The sequence below is a fragment of the Argentina silus genome (assembly GCF_951799395.1).
Source record: "Argentina silus genome assembly, chromosome: 4".
Lineage (NCBI taxonomy): Eukaryota > Metazoa > Chordata > Actinopteri > Argentiniformes > Argentinidae > Argentina > Argentina silus.
In genome coordinates, this window is record NC_139658.1 from 4,445,245 (window position 1) to 4,462,744 (window position 17,500).

General features: G+C 44.9%; 1 protein-coding gene across 1 annotated transcript in view; it reads left to right on the forward strand.

The window, feature by feature from the left end:
* The window catches only part of acap3b (ArfGAP with coiled-coil, ankyrin repeat and PH domains 3b), a 58,318-nt gene that overhangs the window by 13,988 nt on the left and 26,830 nt on the right, over window positions 1-17,500 (forward strand). Inside the window, exons 2-4 of the mRNA XM_083669102.1 lie at window positions 10,835-10,892; window positions 13,828-13,947; window positions 14,913-14,966. Coding sequence (XP_083525228.1) covers window positions 10,835-10,892; window positions 13,828-13,947; window positions 14,913-14,966 — 232 coding nt within the window. The remainder of the gene's footprint in view (window positions 1-10,834; window positions 10,893-13,827; window positions 13,948-14,912; window positions 14,967-17,500) is intronic.

The window sequence follows — 17,500 nt, forward strand, 5'->3', positions numbered from 1 at the left end:
CGTTGCACATGCAGCCACAAATTTATCAGTCTCAACAATCTCTAATTACGGTCTTTTTGAGAACCCCAGACCCAGATTCAATAGAGGGCTTAGAATACAGCTCTCATCATGAATCTCAGATAAGCTCCATGCATTAATTTGGACAACTATGACCCAGCTAAGAAAAAGGCAGACTAAACCAGGCCTGGGTCCATTCTGTCTGGCTCCATTCTATCCTAACTTAAATGAATCTTGCAAATAAGATGTTCCATTTGCCAGTTATTGACACCCAGAGGAGCCTTTTGTGGGTGAGAAAGCCCCCCCCCCCCCCCTTGTTTTTGGCACAAATGGACCGTTCCTAGATGGATAAGAATGCATTAATCAGAGACTGTTTCCTGGCTGGCAGAGCTCACTGTGTTTGACAGGAGGGGGGGACGTGGCCAGACTGATCCCCTCACGTCCAGGCAGCACTGCCAAGGATAACAGCAGTCAAGCAATTCATTCCGCCATTCTCTCCTCAGGTCTGACGCCGACCCTGTCAGTAAGGAAGAAGATCTGGAGAGGCCTTTTACTCTCTCTGTCTTTCTCTCTCTCTCAATGGGTGTCTGTGTGTCTGTCCTCTGAGGGAAGAGAGACACATGCAGTACATGCAGTACTTTAGTTTACTCAAGTTTATACTTTCCTATAGTCACAAATGTACATTTTGATCGATGTTTGAATTTACACCACAACATAGATTCAGCAATAGATATTCTCAATGATCATGGTGATATCCATGTTGAGAGAGGTGGCATGCACATGACCTAGAAACATGTCTGTCCTCAAAGCACCCTCTGTATGCCAGCACTTCTCAAACAAAGAATCTTAATGTTTATTCTGGGACATTTACCGGAAAGATTAGGCTTCGTTCAAAATGTTCCCTCAGTGTCCTGAGAAGACCACATCTTGCTTCTTGGACTGTGACAGTCAGCCAATTCAGTATCTGTTTTTCAGGGCTGAAACAAAAGCCATTCTTTATCCTTTAACATTCTTTTGGACCTGAGTAAAACTTCGATATAAGTGAAGACTCTGTGTGACTAGCTAGCAGGGGAATGCTTCAGGGTAGGGACTTACTTAACAACTTACCTGCCTGGCTCTGTCTTTTAACGCTGTCCTCTCCTTGATAACTTTAGTCCATGGTCAAAACATCTCAAAACATTGAATTGACACTTGCATACATACTGTATGATGGTAATTTATCCATATGTGTTATTCGTATATTCAGTATGCTCATGCACTTAATGCACCAACAAACTGAGCTTTAGGGACAACAGCGTACTCTGTCACTCTTCTTGCTGTTAGCATTGATTTATTCATTGACATGAATCATGATTGATTATGTTTTGACTTTGAGCTAAAACTGAACAGTGTTAGCTACTGCATCAAGTGTGGCTTATGATGGGTTTATAAGGCGCTTATGAAGTTGGGTTTTTGGGACTGTTTCCCCCTGAGGCATTTCATCTCCTGGTGTGGTGAGTCGGTCTCTTAGCCAACAGAGGTCTGTTGTTGGCTACTGCAGCACTCTCAGATCAGAGGAGGGTCTGAGGTTTCTCTCCCTCTCAGATATCTGAGGGCTTTGGAGGGAATTCAAACCACTCTTCTTGTGGCCCTGCTCCAGACTGCCTGCCTGTAGAGCATGCACGCATACACACACACACACACACACACACACACACAGACACACACAGACACAGACACAGACACAGACACACACACACACACACACACACACACACACCGTATGGGTGGGCTGTGGCTTGGATGGATTAAAGATATGCTACCATGTTCAGCTCACGGCTACCACACATTCAGTGTACTATCATGGTAGTGTTGACATCCCTATGGCTAGCTAATGCTTGTGTACTGTATCTGACTGGGTTTCAAGCCCATGTCATCCTCGAGCCTTCTGAGCTAAAGCCTCCCTCTAGGAGCTAACACAGGTCCTCAGTTCTCAGGCAAGGTTACTCATAACGTTAGCATATGTTGGGGAACCATTTCCACTCGACTTACGCAGTGCAGTTGCATGGCATACTGTACTGTAGGAGGGAGACCGTCTTTAGTGGTGCTGCTGCTTTACATCCCAGCATGAGGTAGCTAGCTACAGAAATGGCTTTACATCCCAGCATGAGGTAGCTAGCTACAGAAATGGCTTTACATCCCAGCATGAGGTAGCTAGCTACAGAAATGGCTTTACATCCCAGCATGAGGTAGCTAGCTACAGAAATGGCTTTACATCCCAGCATGAGGTAGCTAGCTACAGAAATGGCTTTACTTATTCCTAACTGCCTGAGCCAGCTGTACAAATGAACATCCATCAGGCCGTGTACGTAAGCCAACTTCATATTCATGTGTTTAGTGACAAGTCTGCACTATTTTTACCCCACATCCCGTAATCTGAAGACATTGGACTTTTCACTGATGATTTAGTTTCAGTTCTCGCTCATAGACAGAGGCTGAAGGCAGCCTTTGGAGAAACTGTGATAAATTAGTCATTGGCTTAGCAGCATTAGGATATTTGTGAGGACATGTGAGGTAAATGAATCATCGTGAGAACAAGAACGACCAGTTTTTGTTTGAGAATTATATTGATACGGACATGTCATCTCTGTTGATGGTTAATGGAATCATTGTGAGAACATTCAGTATCTGTTTGAGAATTATATAGATATGGGCATGTCATCTCTGTTGATGGTAAATGGAATCATCATGAGAACATTCAATATCTGTATGAGGATTATGGAGATATGAGCAGAGTGGTGATTCAATTGTCATTATGAAAGTGTAAGGTAAAGTCCCTCGGGACTTTTTACAAAGGCACTGGAATACTCTAGGTCCTTTGCCTATGGATAAACGCACATTATATATCACATCATAATGACACCCCTAGGGAAACTATAAGAGCTATAGATACCAACATGTAGACAATTGCACAAAGACATACTGAAGATACAAAGTCATGGCATTCGATTTAGTCTCTTCATTATGCCATTCGCATAGCTTTGACAATGCCAGCCCTTCTTGGACTGTGTCTCTGAATACACAATACCTATCTGACTGATTCCTCTTTATCCAGTCTGAGTGAATAATCTAGCCTAGTCTATCATACTTACAGGCCATTCCCTGTCTTCCTTCACATAAAGGCAAACACACAGACGTGTGGTATAAACATTTAGCTCTGCTCTAAACAGAAGAGGAGGTATTTGTGTGGGATAGGGGAAGTCACACACGTCACACAGCCAATCCCAGGTTCAGGATGGTCGCTGGAATCCGTCTGGAAAGACAGTAAAGAGCGCAATTCCGGAAGAGTGGGGAATGTTCAGCTGTCTGCACTAGTCTCAACTCGCCCAGGAGTTCTCAGAGAGAGTGGCGTTCCATTATTGAGTGTGCAGGTTAAGCTTTGGTTTCTTGAGAAATATCTGTGTGTGTGTGTGTGTGTGTGTGTGTGGCAATGTCATCATCAATGTCAATGGAGCAGCCAAGAGGAACTGTGTGTGTGGGCTCGGGTGTGTGAGCCTGCGCCCTACATGGCCCTGTACATATTAATTATTCTCTTTTTTCTCTCTTCTCTCTATCTTTGTGATGGACAGAGTGTGAAAGAGCTACAGTATTTGCACTCCCGTCATTATAATTAAGCATGCAAGCTAAATCAGGCATGCTCCCTTTAGCGCACATGAAGGCTAGCTTATAACCACCATACAGTATTGCTTAAACCTATCCAATCTATTGAGATCTCCAAAGACCTAAATGGATGGACCAAGGGGTTGATTGCCCACTTCACATACTGTACCTCTTAACCTCCATCCTTCTCAATTTACACCACTCACTCTCTCACTCTCTTTCCCATACCATTCTCTTTCCTGGGATGAATCTGTCATTCTCCAGTCGGGGACAGCGTGAGATATTCCATCCCAAACCTGACCCTGTCTTCCCTCGTCTTACATTGGCCCATGCCAACAGTGAGCCAATTGGATGTGAGAATGCTGGGAAGGATGTTTTTGGGGACACTGGGCCATCTGCTGCGGCCTCTCTGCTTCCTCTTCCCCCATGTTTCCCAGCCATGAATGTGTGTGCTCTCACTTCTGTTCCATACCCCACAGGGACGGTGGGGGGTCAGTTCAGGGTGAGGTTGTCCCATCCTGTCCCCGTCTCTGCTCTGTTGCTGGGGATTGGGATCCAGTCCTGTGCTGAGGGTTCAATGGCCCTTTCATTTGATCTTAGACGATACTTTTTACTAGTCGTCATAGCAAGTATGAGTGACCGCCTAGTATGATTGAAAGACCAGGGTGGCAGGAATGCAGTCTGGTACAAAAAAGACTGATCCCTCCTTGGTTGTGGCAAGAGACTCGGTTTGGTCGAAGGTTCAGAAACATTGTTTTGTCTGACTTGACTTGGTGAATCACAAGACGATACGAAAGGTTTTAGGTGGGAACCACTGACTACGACAACACCATTCCTGTGGTTGAAAATCATAGGACACCTAGTATTACCCAGTGAGACTCTGGATCTCTCTCTTACTCTCTCTCTCTCTCTCTTTCTCTCCATCCCTCCCTTTCTTCCCCTGTCCTCGTTTTAAGAGGGCGAGAGCCCCTCATTATGTGGTAGCTAGTTTGAGAGCTGAGCTGATATCTGTGGGATCAAACAGACCTTCTAATGATCGGTGGCTCCCCTCTGGTGGGTCCTCACCACCCCAATACACGCCCTGATCTCAGGCTAGACCCTGGGAGAGTTGGGCCCAGTCTCCAGTCTGGCTTGTACAGTGGGTTTCCTAGCCTAGAGTGGATGAGGAAACATGGATATAATATCAATCCTATTGTGATATAGTATATCCTTTTGGGAGCGGAAAGCACAGATGTTTTTTGTGATGGTCAGTTTGTTTTAGTGTTAACTATAGGTAGCTGAGGGAGGTACAGTAGTTTGTGTGCGTGCATGTGTGTGTGTGTGTGTGTGTGTGTGTGTGTGTGTGTGTGTGTGTGTGTGTGTGTATGTGTGTGTGTGTGTGTGTGTGTGTGTATTTCAATCTCACAGTTAGATCTTGTTGGCAGGCTTGTGATTTAAACAGTGCTCAGTGTTATGACACATGTGGGAACATGGTCATGGGAACACACATAATCCCTCTCTCCCTCTCTGTCCTAAGGGGTACATTCTTGACTCGTATCCATCACACAGGAGGTTCAGAAGGTCTCTACAACAGAACAATTATCCCGTGTTGATGATGTAACATGTTGGTGATGTTTTTCCTAAAAGATCAGCAAATAAACAGAATGATGTTCTGTGGAAAAGAGTTACAGTTTTCCCTCAACATACCCTCACCGGATCCTTCCCTTTCCTTGCCAAAAAAGCAGAGGAAAAATTGGCCCAAAAAAGTTGGCAGCCACGTCTAGAAAGCTATTCCACCTGGCCTGAGTTGTGGTTGGAGAAACGCTGTAGAAATGCTGTCCTTGTTGTTTTAGGCTCTGAAACATCTCCTCCGACATGGTTCCTGTCTGCCCGTCCGCAAGGAAGCCGGAATTCACAATAGAATGATTTAAGGACTTCCTAAATCCCCATACTACCAGACCAGAAAAGTCCCAAATGTTACTCGCTGGCTCAGTTGGTTTGAGCATCATGCTGGTTATAGAAAGGTTGTGGGTTCAAATCTCACATGGGCAATAACTTCAATATGTGTGTTAGCTTTAAGTCGCCACTCACTATGGATCAAAGCATCTGCCAAATGACCATATCACCGTGCTTTATCTCAGAGAGTGAAAGGACATTCACAAAGCAGTTGAGATAAATGGATACGATAAAAATTACATACATAGTTCTTCTTTTTGTCTTAGAGATGTTTAGTTTCTTTGTTTGATCGACAATCATCAATTAATGCAGTCAGCTGTTTCTTTTAGGGATCAGTATCATGTTTGTTGTAATTTGGGGGTGTTTGGGGAAGTCGTAAAGGCCTCTTTGTTGTTCATGAAAGGGTCACTCACACAGTTGATTGGTGTTTGGCGCTAGTTTGTTTTGTCTGTGGCTGTCTGTGTTTGGTAGTGTGTGTTGGTGTGGATAGTGGTGGTGTGTGTGGGGCAGTGTGTTTGTTGGAAAAGCTGTATCTCATAAAGGGAGGACAGAGGATACGACTGAGGCTGCAGTTTGTTCACTCTCTCTTTCCTGATGAAAACAAGTTCTGTTTTACTAGAAACAGTTGCGTCTTTGTGCTCACAAGCACGCACGCACGCACGCACACACACACACACACACACACACACACACACACACACACACACAGACACACAGCTGAAGGTTCAGCGGGATGTTTAGGGACTGTGCAGGTGGCTCCCATAATTCTCCTCTCTGCAGGACAGATGATCTCATATTCGACTCTCATATACATACACACACACACACACACACACATACACACACACACACACACACACACACACACACTGCACCTGTGGCCTTCATCTCAGAGCCTGGAGGGTGGGAGACAGGATGGCAAGAAACAAAGAGGGGAGCGAGACAGATAGAGAGATGGAGAGACAGTGAGAGATGGACAGAGGGGGGGAAAGAGAGAGCGACAAAGAGAAGCAGTGATAGAGGGGGAACTGTTGAAAATGAAAAGAAGGAGAGAGCGCAGGGCTTAGGATAGGAGGATAAAGTGTTAAAGATGCAATATGTAACATTCAAGCTTTTTAAAGGTTGTAATGACTATGTTTAATCAGTAGCGATCAAGTAATGACATCCCTTGAAATAAGTATTTAATTTACGAACGCTGTTTTGGTCCCAAAAAGCGCTTTCTAAAATGGAGTGTCTACTGTAGGGGCAACACAGGTTTGATTACAATTCGGCAGGGATGTTCTAGGGGAGTGGACAATTTTTCAGTCTTTGGTAGATGCCTCTACAAATCGTGTGTGCATGCAGAGGGGGGGGGGTTATAGTATTGTTAGGGAGGATGTTGTTGTTTTGAACTTCAAACTGGATTTCGTCTCGGTGGTCAGAGGTGGCAGATTTCCAACAGACTGACGCACGGCTCCTTTAAAAGGGAGAGAGGGAGAAGTGGGTGTTTGTCCTCCTCGGCTGTGGGGATGAAGAGAGAAACACACAGGTTTCCAACATCAGTCTGAGCCTGCTAATGATCACCACTGATGAGGGAGAGGGGAGGAGAGAGACTTAAAGAGAGATATGGGGGAGGGAAAAGGGAAGAGAGAGTGAGAAGGAGAATTCAAAGAGGTACTGTATCGGGGAGAGCAAGGGGGAGAAAGGGAGACTTAATAGGGGCAGAGTGAGAAAGAGAGAAGGAGATGGAAATAGAGATGTTGGGGAGCTTTAGAGAGAGAGAGGGAGAAAGAGAAATGCAGGTATCAGACAAAGAACAAATTGGTCTGCGTGTACAAAAAAAAAAGGAGTGTGATGCTGAGGCCAGTTGCCATGGTAATCAGGGTCACTGAATCGTTGCCATGGAGCTGCCTACTTAGGATTCTGTGAGGGGGGAATTCTGAAGTGTGTGTAGTGGAGGTTTGGTGTATGTGTGTGTGTGTGTGTGTGTGTGTGTGTGTGTGTGTGTGTGTGTGTGTGTGTGTGTGTGTGTGTGTGTGTGTGAGACTAGGAGACACCTATCTCTCTGGGGCTCTCTTTTCCCTCCATTAACCTGATGCCTACAGGAAATACGGTGCTCATGGTGTAGGTCGCTGAGTCAGCTGCTCATCAGTTACTTATCAGTTTGCTCATCAGCTGAGTAGTAGACAACAGAGATGTATCAGTCACATGATTACACACACACACACACACACACACACGCACACGCACACGCACACACAAGCTAACAAAGAGACATGCGCACAGCAATGGTAGGAGGTGAATGAAATTAGATCTTGCTGAGGATTAGAAATAAACCTAGGCCTATTTGATTTCTTGATTACGTGTTAACTTAAGCCTGATCGTCTCAAGATGTTTGATTAACTGTGTGTTCCTTAAGACGCTACTCACACACACACACACACACACACACACACACACACACACACTGGCCTTATGACCCCCTGATGACCCTTCGGTCCCTTTGACTTTACAAGGTTTTTTAATCCACATTAATACCCTGTTGTTAATGCTTTTTCAGTTAGTGCCAAATCCTAGGATATAGAGTAGCCAACTGTTCAAAGTGCTCGTCTCAGTTAATTTTCTCTGTTCATTTTATCTGGCTAATAGCTGAAGCTTCATGTGTGGTGTCTCACATCACACACCATGTCAAAGGCAACCTCACAACCCTCCCTCTCCATCCTGACTGTCTCCTTTGTATGTTCTTACCTCATATCCAAAACAAACAGAAACACACAACCAAACATTAGCATTGGCATGGCCTGGATTTATAAATGAGAGGACAATGGTGGTAAGGTCATCCATGTGCCACGGTTATGGGGCTGTTCCCTGGCCTATGGTAGATATTGATCCAACAAGGCAGGGAATGACAAGGGCTTTATCTGACATGGGCTCCATGTCTCTCTGTCTCTGAGTTTAATGGTGTTTGTCAGTCCTGGCCTGGAAGACATGTGAGTGAGGAATGAATATGTCAGAAGCCTGGGAGATGTAGGGTGTGTGTGTGTGTGTGTGTGTGTGTGTGTGTGTGTGTGTGTGTGTGTGTGTGTGTGTGTGTGTGTGTGTGTGTGTGTGTGTGTGTGTGTGTGTGTGTGTGTGTGTTTGTGTGTGTCTTTATGAAGAGATGAGAGGGGATAGCCATGCCATGTTTGCGCTCGAGTACACACACCGCATGGGGCTAAGAATAGACTCACCGCATCGTGGATGTTCAGTGAGGCTGAAGGGAGTTACACGTGGGGCTAGTGCACTGTCATTAATTCAACCAAGTTGTATGGTAGTACTGTACAAGGACATCATGTACCCACCCCCCACCCCCACCCCCAGACAGTATTACTACACACACACACACACACACACACACACACACACGCAAGGGAGCCTCTCTGACATTCTATACCATATTACCACACACACACACACAGTTGCACTGACGTTTTTATGAAGGCATTGTGTAGTGAAGCGTTACCCAGAATCCTCCTTGGGAGTGGATCTTGCTCCATTTCGCTCTAATCCCATATCTCTCTGCTGCACTCAGCTCTGACACATTGAGCTCGAGGGGATCGATAGGACACACACACACACGCACACACGCACACAATCACACACACACACACACACACACACACACACACACACATCCATATACTCTGCTCTGACATATTGAGCTAAAGGGAACTGGATGTGCCAGCATAAACATGGTAAACAGGATGAACAACACACATGCATCCATGGACACACACAACACACACACACTCTCTTTTGCTCTCTACACTCTATATATGGTATTTTCCTGTGGTATTTTTGAGTGATTTGGGTGTCTCTCTCCTCATCTCTCAAAATGACATTTGTACTGTCTCTGAACTCTGACTCTCTTACTTATCTATAGACCACACAGTCTTGTTAGTCACAATGGTGTGGGGTCAATATGCGAGGTCTTGAGGAGAGGTACGAGAAGAAAAGGAAAGAATAAAGGAGGGGGGATAGATAGATCTAAATATGTCCATCTTGTCATGGAACAGTGGTATTCTGGGAATGTGGCCCTGAAGCAGGTGCAGAACCTGCTGACTGAGCACATTGCAAGCTCACAACCTCTGACCCCCTAGTGACCTTACACACCATGGAGGAGGAGGGATCCATCTGTTCTGTACTTTACAGGCAAACATGCTGTTTATGGCTTTTGAAAGGCACTGCCTCCATTAAAAGCTTCTTGACTGAAAGTTTGGATTCTATTTTTTTGGAGGAAAGCAAACTGAAGAGGAGGGTTGGTGTTGGTTATTCCTGGGCTTGGCACCACAATTGTGAGGTCGTCATCTTTTCCCGGGAGATGAACGATGTGCGTTCTAGAACACGGGTGTGACGTGTTTGTTCCACAGAAAAATTATGTGTGTGTTTTCAAGAGCTCCAGCTGATCTCAGTATGGGGGCTCTCTGAGATATTTTGTTATTTGAGTGTGTGTGTGTGTGTGTGTGTGTGTGTGTGTGTGTGTGTGTGTGTGTGTGTGTGTGTGTGTGTGTGTGTGTGTGTGTGTGTGTGTGGTGAGTTGAGGTGTGTTTGAAACCGTGTGTACTCGCAAATACATGCCAACTTAGATAGCAAACTTTCTCATATAGAGTTGTGCTTATCTCATGAATACTGGCTTTGCATGTCCTCTTTCATTGATTTGTTGTTCAGCCTAGCCATTCCACTAATCTTCATAAGATATGGCTGTGTCGATCTAATGGCTTAATGATCATGTGTTTACGGTGGAGATGTGGATTGGCTGCTGTGAGGGTCTTGATCAGATAGTATTATACATTTGGTCTGGTCTGGTCAGTCCTACCTCAGAAGACACTAAAGACTAGGGCAGAAGGGCCATTTTGGCTTTTCACATGAAATAATATTGAACAGTGTCAAACCTGATGTTTTAACATGTGGATGTCCTCTTCTCCTCATCCCACTCTATATTCTTCCTTCATCTGCTTCTCGTCCTCCTCTTCTTCTGTCTCCCTCTCAAAAACAAGGGAAATCCCGAATACATTGCCTTCTCCTTCTCCTCTTTCTCCTCCTTCTCCTCTTCCCCAAAAACAATTAAAATCACAAACACATTGAGGGGGAACCAAATATTATTTGTTATCATGGCGATGACAATTAGGCAATCCCACCCAAACATGAATCTCTGTCACTGATGGTAGCTGTTTGTGCAGATCCTTATTATTGTCAATTATATATATGTATCGCTGGGACTGACTTCTGATTTGTGTTTCTGCAGGGCGGGTATCGATGAGGTTGAGACGGATGTGGTGGAGATCGAAGCTAAACTTGATAAGGTATGTACAACTGGATAACATCACTGCTGTCTTAAATTACATATCCCTTGTCCTCTATGTTTTGTGTCACCCAATTCAGCCATTTTGTGTCACCCGGCTAAACCATTTCTTACACGATACTTTCGATGCAAATAGCCCACAGAGGGTGTATGTGGACCATTTTATTTATAGGATTCACATTACGCATTGCCAGTGGCAAAAACTTTGCTTGTGCATAAAACATAGCCACATCTGGCTTGGTGTCCAACACACTCTCTCTCTGACAGCATTTAAAGTGGTTGTGACATGCAGTGGAGAAAAAGCTCTAAGCACGCACGTATGCACACACACACACACACACACACACACACACACACACACACACACACACACACACACACACAGTGAGGTTGATGAATGGTACCACACAGCAGGCATCTTACTCACACTCTTACTCACACTGAGCAAACACTGATTGCGTTGATCCTCACAGAGGCAGCATTATATGTCCCCAGTTTAAAAGCATCACACAGAACTACAGTTCTGAACTGTACATACCCTTGGGTGTTTACTGCGCTAACATGCTAATCCCTTTAGACTGCATGACGCAATGTGAAGATGCTCCTTTAATCGTTAGCCATAGCTGTTACTATATGCAGCAATGTCAAGGGATGCTGCGCTAATTGAATCGTTAGCCATAGCATTAGCTGGTTTAATTGCTTTGAATGCATAGCCATGCAGGTTAAGAGATCGATGGCTGTCTGTAATGTAATCTGGGTGGGCCTCTGAAGTTCCTTAGGGGTAGGCTTGTGCTTGCTGGCAGAGTTAAGCTAATAGACAGGGTAGCAGAACAGCATTAGAGGATGAGGTAATCTTTAAGGGGGAGACTATTGAGCAACATCATGCTCTGTCTACTTTAGTTTTTGGTCCTCTCTTGCTCTTTTCCTCTCTGGTCTTCTTCTGTCTCTTCTCTTTTCTTCTTCTCTTTGTCTTCTTTTCTCTCTTTCTCTCCCTTTTCACAATAATACTTCAATAATAATAATACTTTAGTGTATCACCACCAACAGAGACGACAGTGATAGCTAGTGTGCAACAGAAGGGCCTCAGTGCGCACACATCACCCAACACACACATCACCCAACACACACTGCAGTGTCTAGCCCTGTGAGACACAATAGTGTCATATTATTGTTCTCTCTAGCTCTCCCTTAATATGATTAAGCATGTTTGTTTCTATGATTGATTAATGAGGGATCCAGATTAAAATTACATTTTCAATTACATTTCAAGTCATAATTAATTCAAGAGAGTAGGCAGTGAAACCACAGAACACTTGTCTTCCCCTTCTGTTGCTGTAGTGATGAGCCAGATAACACTTTAAAATGCCAGTGATGCCTCTGTCCCATCTGCCCTGCTGCACTATTTCTGCCCCCCAGGGGTCATGGCCGGTGACCTTTGAACTTTGAACCCCCCATCCATGAGTATGGCCTCCAATGGGGTTTCCATCAGTGCGTTTGGCTCTGTTGAACAGGGGTCCTTAGACAGGTGTTTTAGAAGGCTCCAAAAGTGCCAGTGAATCAGATAGAAGATGAGATGAGAAGTAGACAGACAACTGCTCAGACAACTGCTCTGTCCATTGCAATGACACCTCCATGTATGGCTCTACAAAACAGACCTGGTCTCCCCTGCCCCTGGATGGGTGGAGGCAACACAGTGGAAGTTCCCCTAAGGCAACGTGGAGCCATCACCATCTATCTGGTCCCTTTAGAAATATTGTACCCTAACTCTAAACCATTGAGACTGTACATTGAGATGTTTTGTGAACCCAGATATGGTATAATGACTATATGTGGACCCAGGGGTTCAATTGGGATTCAGGGGGTGGGGGAGCCCTAAAAAAAAAGAAGTCACGACAGCCATGCGTGCAAGGGCCAGCTCCAGCTGGCTCCAGCCGAATTTAACCCCTGTGTGGACCCATGTGTCACTGTAGACTATATACTGTATATACTAGCCATGACATGGCCTTGTGGGCTCCATGGTGGGAGTGATTATATTTACCACAGCACGCATGTCTCTGTTGACAGGACGTCTGCCTGGAAGGATCATCAGAGTAGGGAAGAGGCTGACCTGTGCATTCATATCAGTGTCATACATAAACATCCAGAAACACACATATGTACACACACATGTATGCGCACACACACACACACACACACACACACGCACACACACACACACACACACACACACACTCACGTCATCAGAGTGCATTGCGCATACAAACACACAAATATGCACACACACTATTTGCTTTGCTATTTGATATATATACTAGATGCAGATTCTCTTCCTGCTCCTTGCAGTTTGTGTCCTGTCTCATCTGGTTAATGATGTCATAGTTCTCTGGCATTCACCAATAAACTGCCATAACATGTTTCATTCATGCGAACTCCTGTGCCGTGGGTGATAATTGAAGGCTTACTGCAGGAACACACACACGCACGCACACACACACACACACAAACACAGCTGCGTCAGGGGAGTAATAATCACAGTGCATTGCTCTTTAAGTTGTATTATTACAAGTAAAGTGGCAAAGTAGTGGTTGCCATTGAGTGTTACGCTGCAACAACACAGCTGAGAGCAGCTCTGCACCTGGGTTGCGCTGCTAACATGATACACACATCTATCTCCAGCATACTAGTGCTCAACTAAAGTATTCAAGGGCCCTGTTTCAAATCTTTGAGAATGCATCCTTCCTTCCATGAGGTAAACATGTGTACAGTAGTGTTTTTGAAATTTGAGAATGAGAATGTATGTTTTTTCATGTTTGAATAAAAACAAAATGTGTTCGTTTTTTCCTAACACTGTGACCCCCACAGCCATAATAGCATTCTAACCAGGATAACCTTGTTAAAAACACACCTCCTCTCTTTCTCCTCTCCTCCCCATGTAGCTGGTGAAGTTATGCAGTGGGATGATCGAGGCGGGCAGGGCCTATGTCAGCGCCAACAAGCTGTTCGTCAACGGGATCAAAGACCTGTCACAGCAGTGCAAGAAGGAGGAGATGATCTCTGTGAGTATTACACTGGTCTCACAGTCATACTGATCTGTCCATATGTCTTGACGACTGCTTAAACCCTCCGTTATATAACATTCATACCATTGTCATAAGAATGATAAGGATCCTTACAGCAGCACTGACCTTAGACAGTCGTGGCGCAAGAGGTAATCCATTATACATTTTTTTAATCGTTAAAAAGTAATACCAGTCATGATTCTACTTATTCTACTCATAATTCAGGACACCAATAGAATTTGATGATATCGTTTGTTCAGTGAATCACTGCATGTTGTGAACGTACTGTGGGCTTCTGCCTAATAAAGACACCAGCAGACAGACGCAGCGCCCCTTGACGACCTGAGGTTGAGAAATAAGAGCAGTCGTCCATCATATTCCTCTTGTCTTACATTCCTTACTGTTTCCACACTTGAGTAATAACAGCCAGAAATGTAAACAGCATTGTCCAGACAGTCCAGACGATTTTTTTTTTACACAGACTCCCAGCTGCTGGAAGCATGTGAAATATGGACATGGGGAGACAGAGCATGTTTATCCAAACAGTTTACATGGCTGCAATAGGAGACATTTAAGATCTGGTTTTATGGCTTCCCACTCGAGGGGTTCTCAATAGCTAGCCTTGATGGGCTACAGGCTTTGATGCTAGCTAGGTCAATTCAATGCTATTCACATTGTCTTTTTCATAAGAGAGTTTAACGAAAAGCCCAGACTAGCCCCCGTAAAATTGTCTACAGATGAGCAGAATCTTCACCCATTAGAACGGTGAAACAGAAGAAGAGCTAATGAAGTCAATCGATGTCAATCTGTCGTCAGACACTAAATAATGTCTGTGACCCCAAGGTAAGGTGACATTGATACGTGTGTGTAAACTGTCTCTCGCTCGCTCTTTTCTCTTTTCTCTTTTCTCTTTTCTCTCTCTCTCTCTCTCTCTCTCTCTCTCTCTCACTCTATCTTTACAGGAATGTCTGGGGAAGTGTGGAGAGAGCCTTCAGGAGATCGTCAATTACCACATGGTAAGACACACATTAACACACGCACATACACAAACACACACACACACACACACACACATACACACACACACACACACACACACACACACACACACACACACACACACACACACACACACACACACACTCACTCCACCCATCTTGTACAGCGCTGGGCCAGTGGTAGGAGAATAGCTCCCTGGTGGCTGACATTATGACCCACGCCAGTCTTGGCATGTTAATGTGTTTCAGGCGTGAAGACTCTCCTGGGTCCCGTATTACGAAACAGCGGTACACGTGTGTGCTCAGTCGTGACCTTACACAGTATTGCTGAATCTGTCGCCAAGAGGGCGGTTGACATGCGTTTGCCTGATTCAAACCACATGCCTGGCCAAACACACACTTATTTGGCTATGACATACAGTACATACGCACGTACGCACGCACGCACGCACACACACACACATACATGCGTGGAGAGGTCCCCTTGAGATCTAGGGGCTTGGGGGGGGGGCTTCTAACTGTAACAGCCACCAGACTAATCACATTGACACTGGACCCTCTCAGGATGACATCCATCTCATTGGAAGGCTGGTGTCTGAGAATCCTCCTGGAGTGTGCGAGGCAACATCCTTTTTCTGTTTTACAGGGATGTCTTAAAGGGCAATTCCACAGTTGTAGGTATTTCTAACATGTAAGCATGTCCTTTCATAGCCGCTATAGCCAGAGAGCAATATTGAGACACACTCTCAGAGATTACGTTGCACGGTTAATTGGAAACATTGGGAGGAGTGGTGCTTGTGTACTACAGTGCTCTCACTCCCAGTGACTACCTCTTATTCAGAGAGAGAGAGAGAGAGAGAGAGAGAGAGAGAGAGAGAGAGAGAGAGAGAGAGAGAGAGAGAGAGAGGGAGAGGGAAAATTCCTGGGCATAGTCACAGAGGACGTGTGGCTTTTTAACAGGCGACCCTAACATCTAACAACCCCTTCCTGCCCGTTAACACATCAGTGTTTAACAGACCCTTCCTTCATTTTGTGGTCATCTCAACATTTTCATCTTCAGATGTCATGATTCTGGTCCTCTCATAAACTTTTGCCTGGTGTTTTTCATTTCAAGGTTATTTCCCTCAATCTCAGTATCCACAAGAAAGACACTAGCCGATTTCTGAATGCAAGGACCAGTTATGGCTAAACAATTAGTAACTGTTACTTTGTGTTGTTTGTCATTTTCAGTTATATTTATGACAGCATTTAGTATTGCTTGATATACACATCTGGTTGATAGGGTGTGGTGTATTTTTCATCCAGGGCACTGTAATATCATACAACTCTCATCTAACAGTTGTGCAGTAAATTAGATTTACTGAATCACTGACATCTCCTCTTAGCTTCCCTCTGTCTTCCTCCTTCTCTCCTCTCTTCCCTCCATCTCACCTCCCTCTACCAGTGGTCAAACTTGTTAACCCTGAACTCTCGAAATCAAATCATAGAGCTGTGTGCTAGATGCAATCCCTCTGCATCATCAATCAAATATGTTGTCTCTCTCTCTCTCTCTCTCTCTCTCTCTCTCTCTCTCTCTCTCTCTCTCTCTTTATTTATATTCCCTCTCTGTCTCTCTCTTCTACCCTCTCTCTCTCTTTCTCTCTCTTCATATCTTTAAGACTCGCTAGGTAGCCCGGATGACAAGGCATTTAATACATAAATTGGGTCACTGACATCTCCTCTTCCCTCCCTCCCTCCCCCTTCCCTCTCTCCTCCTCCCTCCCTTCCCTCCGTATCGCCTCCCTTTACCAAGGGTCAAACCTTTTAAACCTGAACTCTCTAAATCAAATCATAGAGCTGTGTGCTAAATGCAATCCTTCTGCTTCATATATTCCAATCTGTTATCTCTCTCTCTCTCCCTCTTTATCTCTATCCCCCTTCCCCCTCCCCTCTCTCTGTCTCTCTCTCTCCTCTCCCTGTATTGTGCTGTACTATTGTGTGCTGTGGCAGAGTGGATGGTTAATTAAAAACACACCTCCCATGTGTGCTTCTGTGAGGACATTTTTAGGGTGACCACTGTCCCCTTTATCTGGTGCTAATACGCTGCTGCGTGTGGTTATGTTGCACTCTCTCTTCTCTATGTCCTTCTCTCCCTATCTCCCTATCTCCCTCCCTCCCTCCCTCCCTCATTCACCAGGCAGGCACCACTCTTTCCTCTCTCACACCCTGTAATTACAGTAAAAGCCTGTCTGGCACATGCAGTGAAGAGAGGGAGAGGTGGGAGGCAGAGGGAAAGGCTCATCTATCTTTCTCTCTGTACCTGAGAGTGGATATGTCTGTGTGTTACAGTTCTGGGTGACAAACAGAGAGAGAGAGAAAAAACATGCCACCAAAGCTAATGGGGAACCTTAATGAAGATGTAGAACACTTATTTAAGGTTTATCCTAAATGAAATCCATGGTGAATTTGGATCATACCAGGATTTCCTGACCTAGGTGATTTTCGGGGGAGAAATCTATCAAGGGAATGTGACAGGTTGTGCATCTTTTCTGAGAGTAATCGGTGTTGGGTTG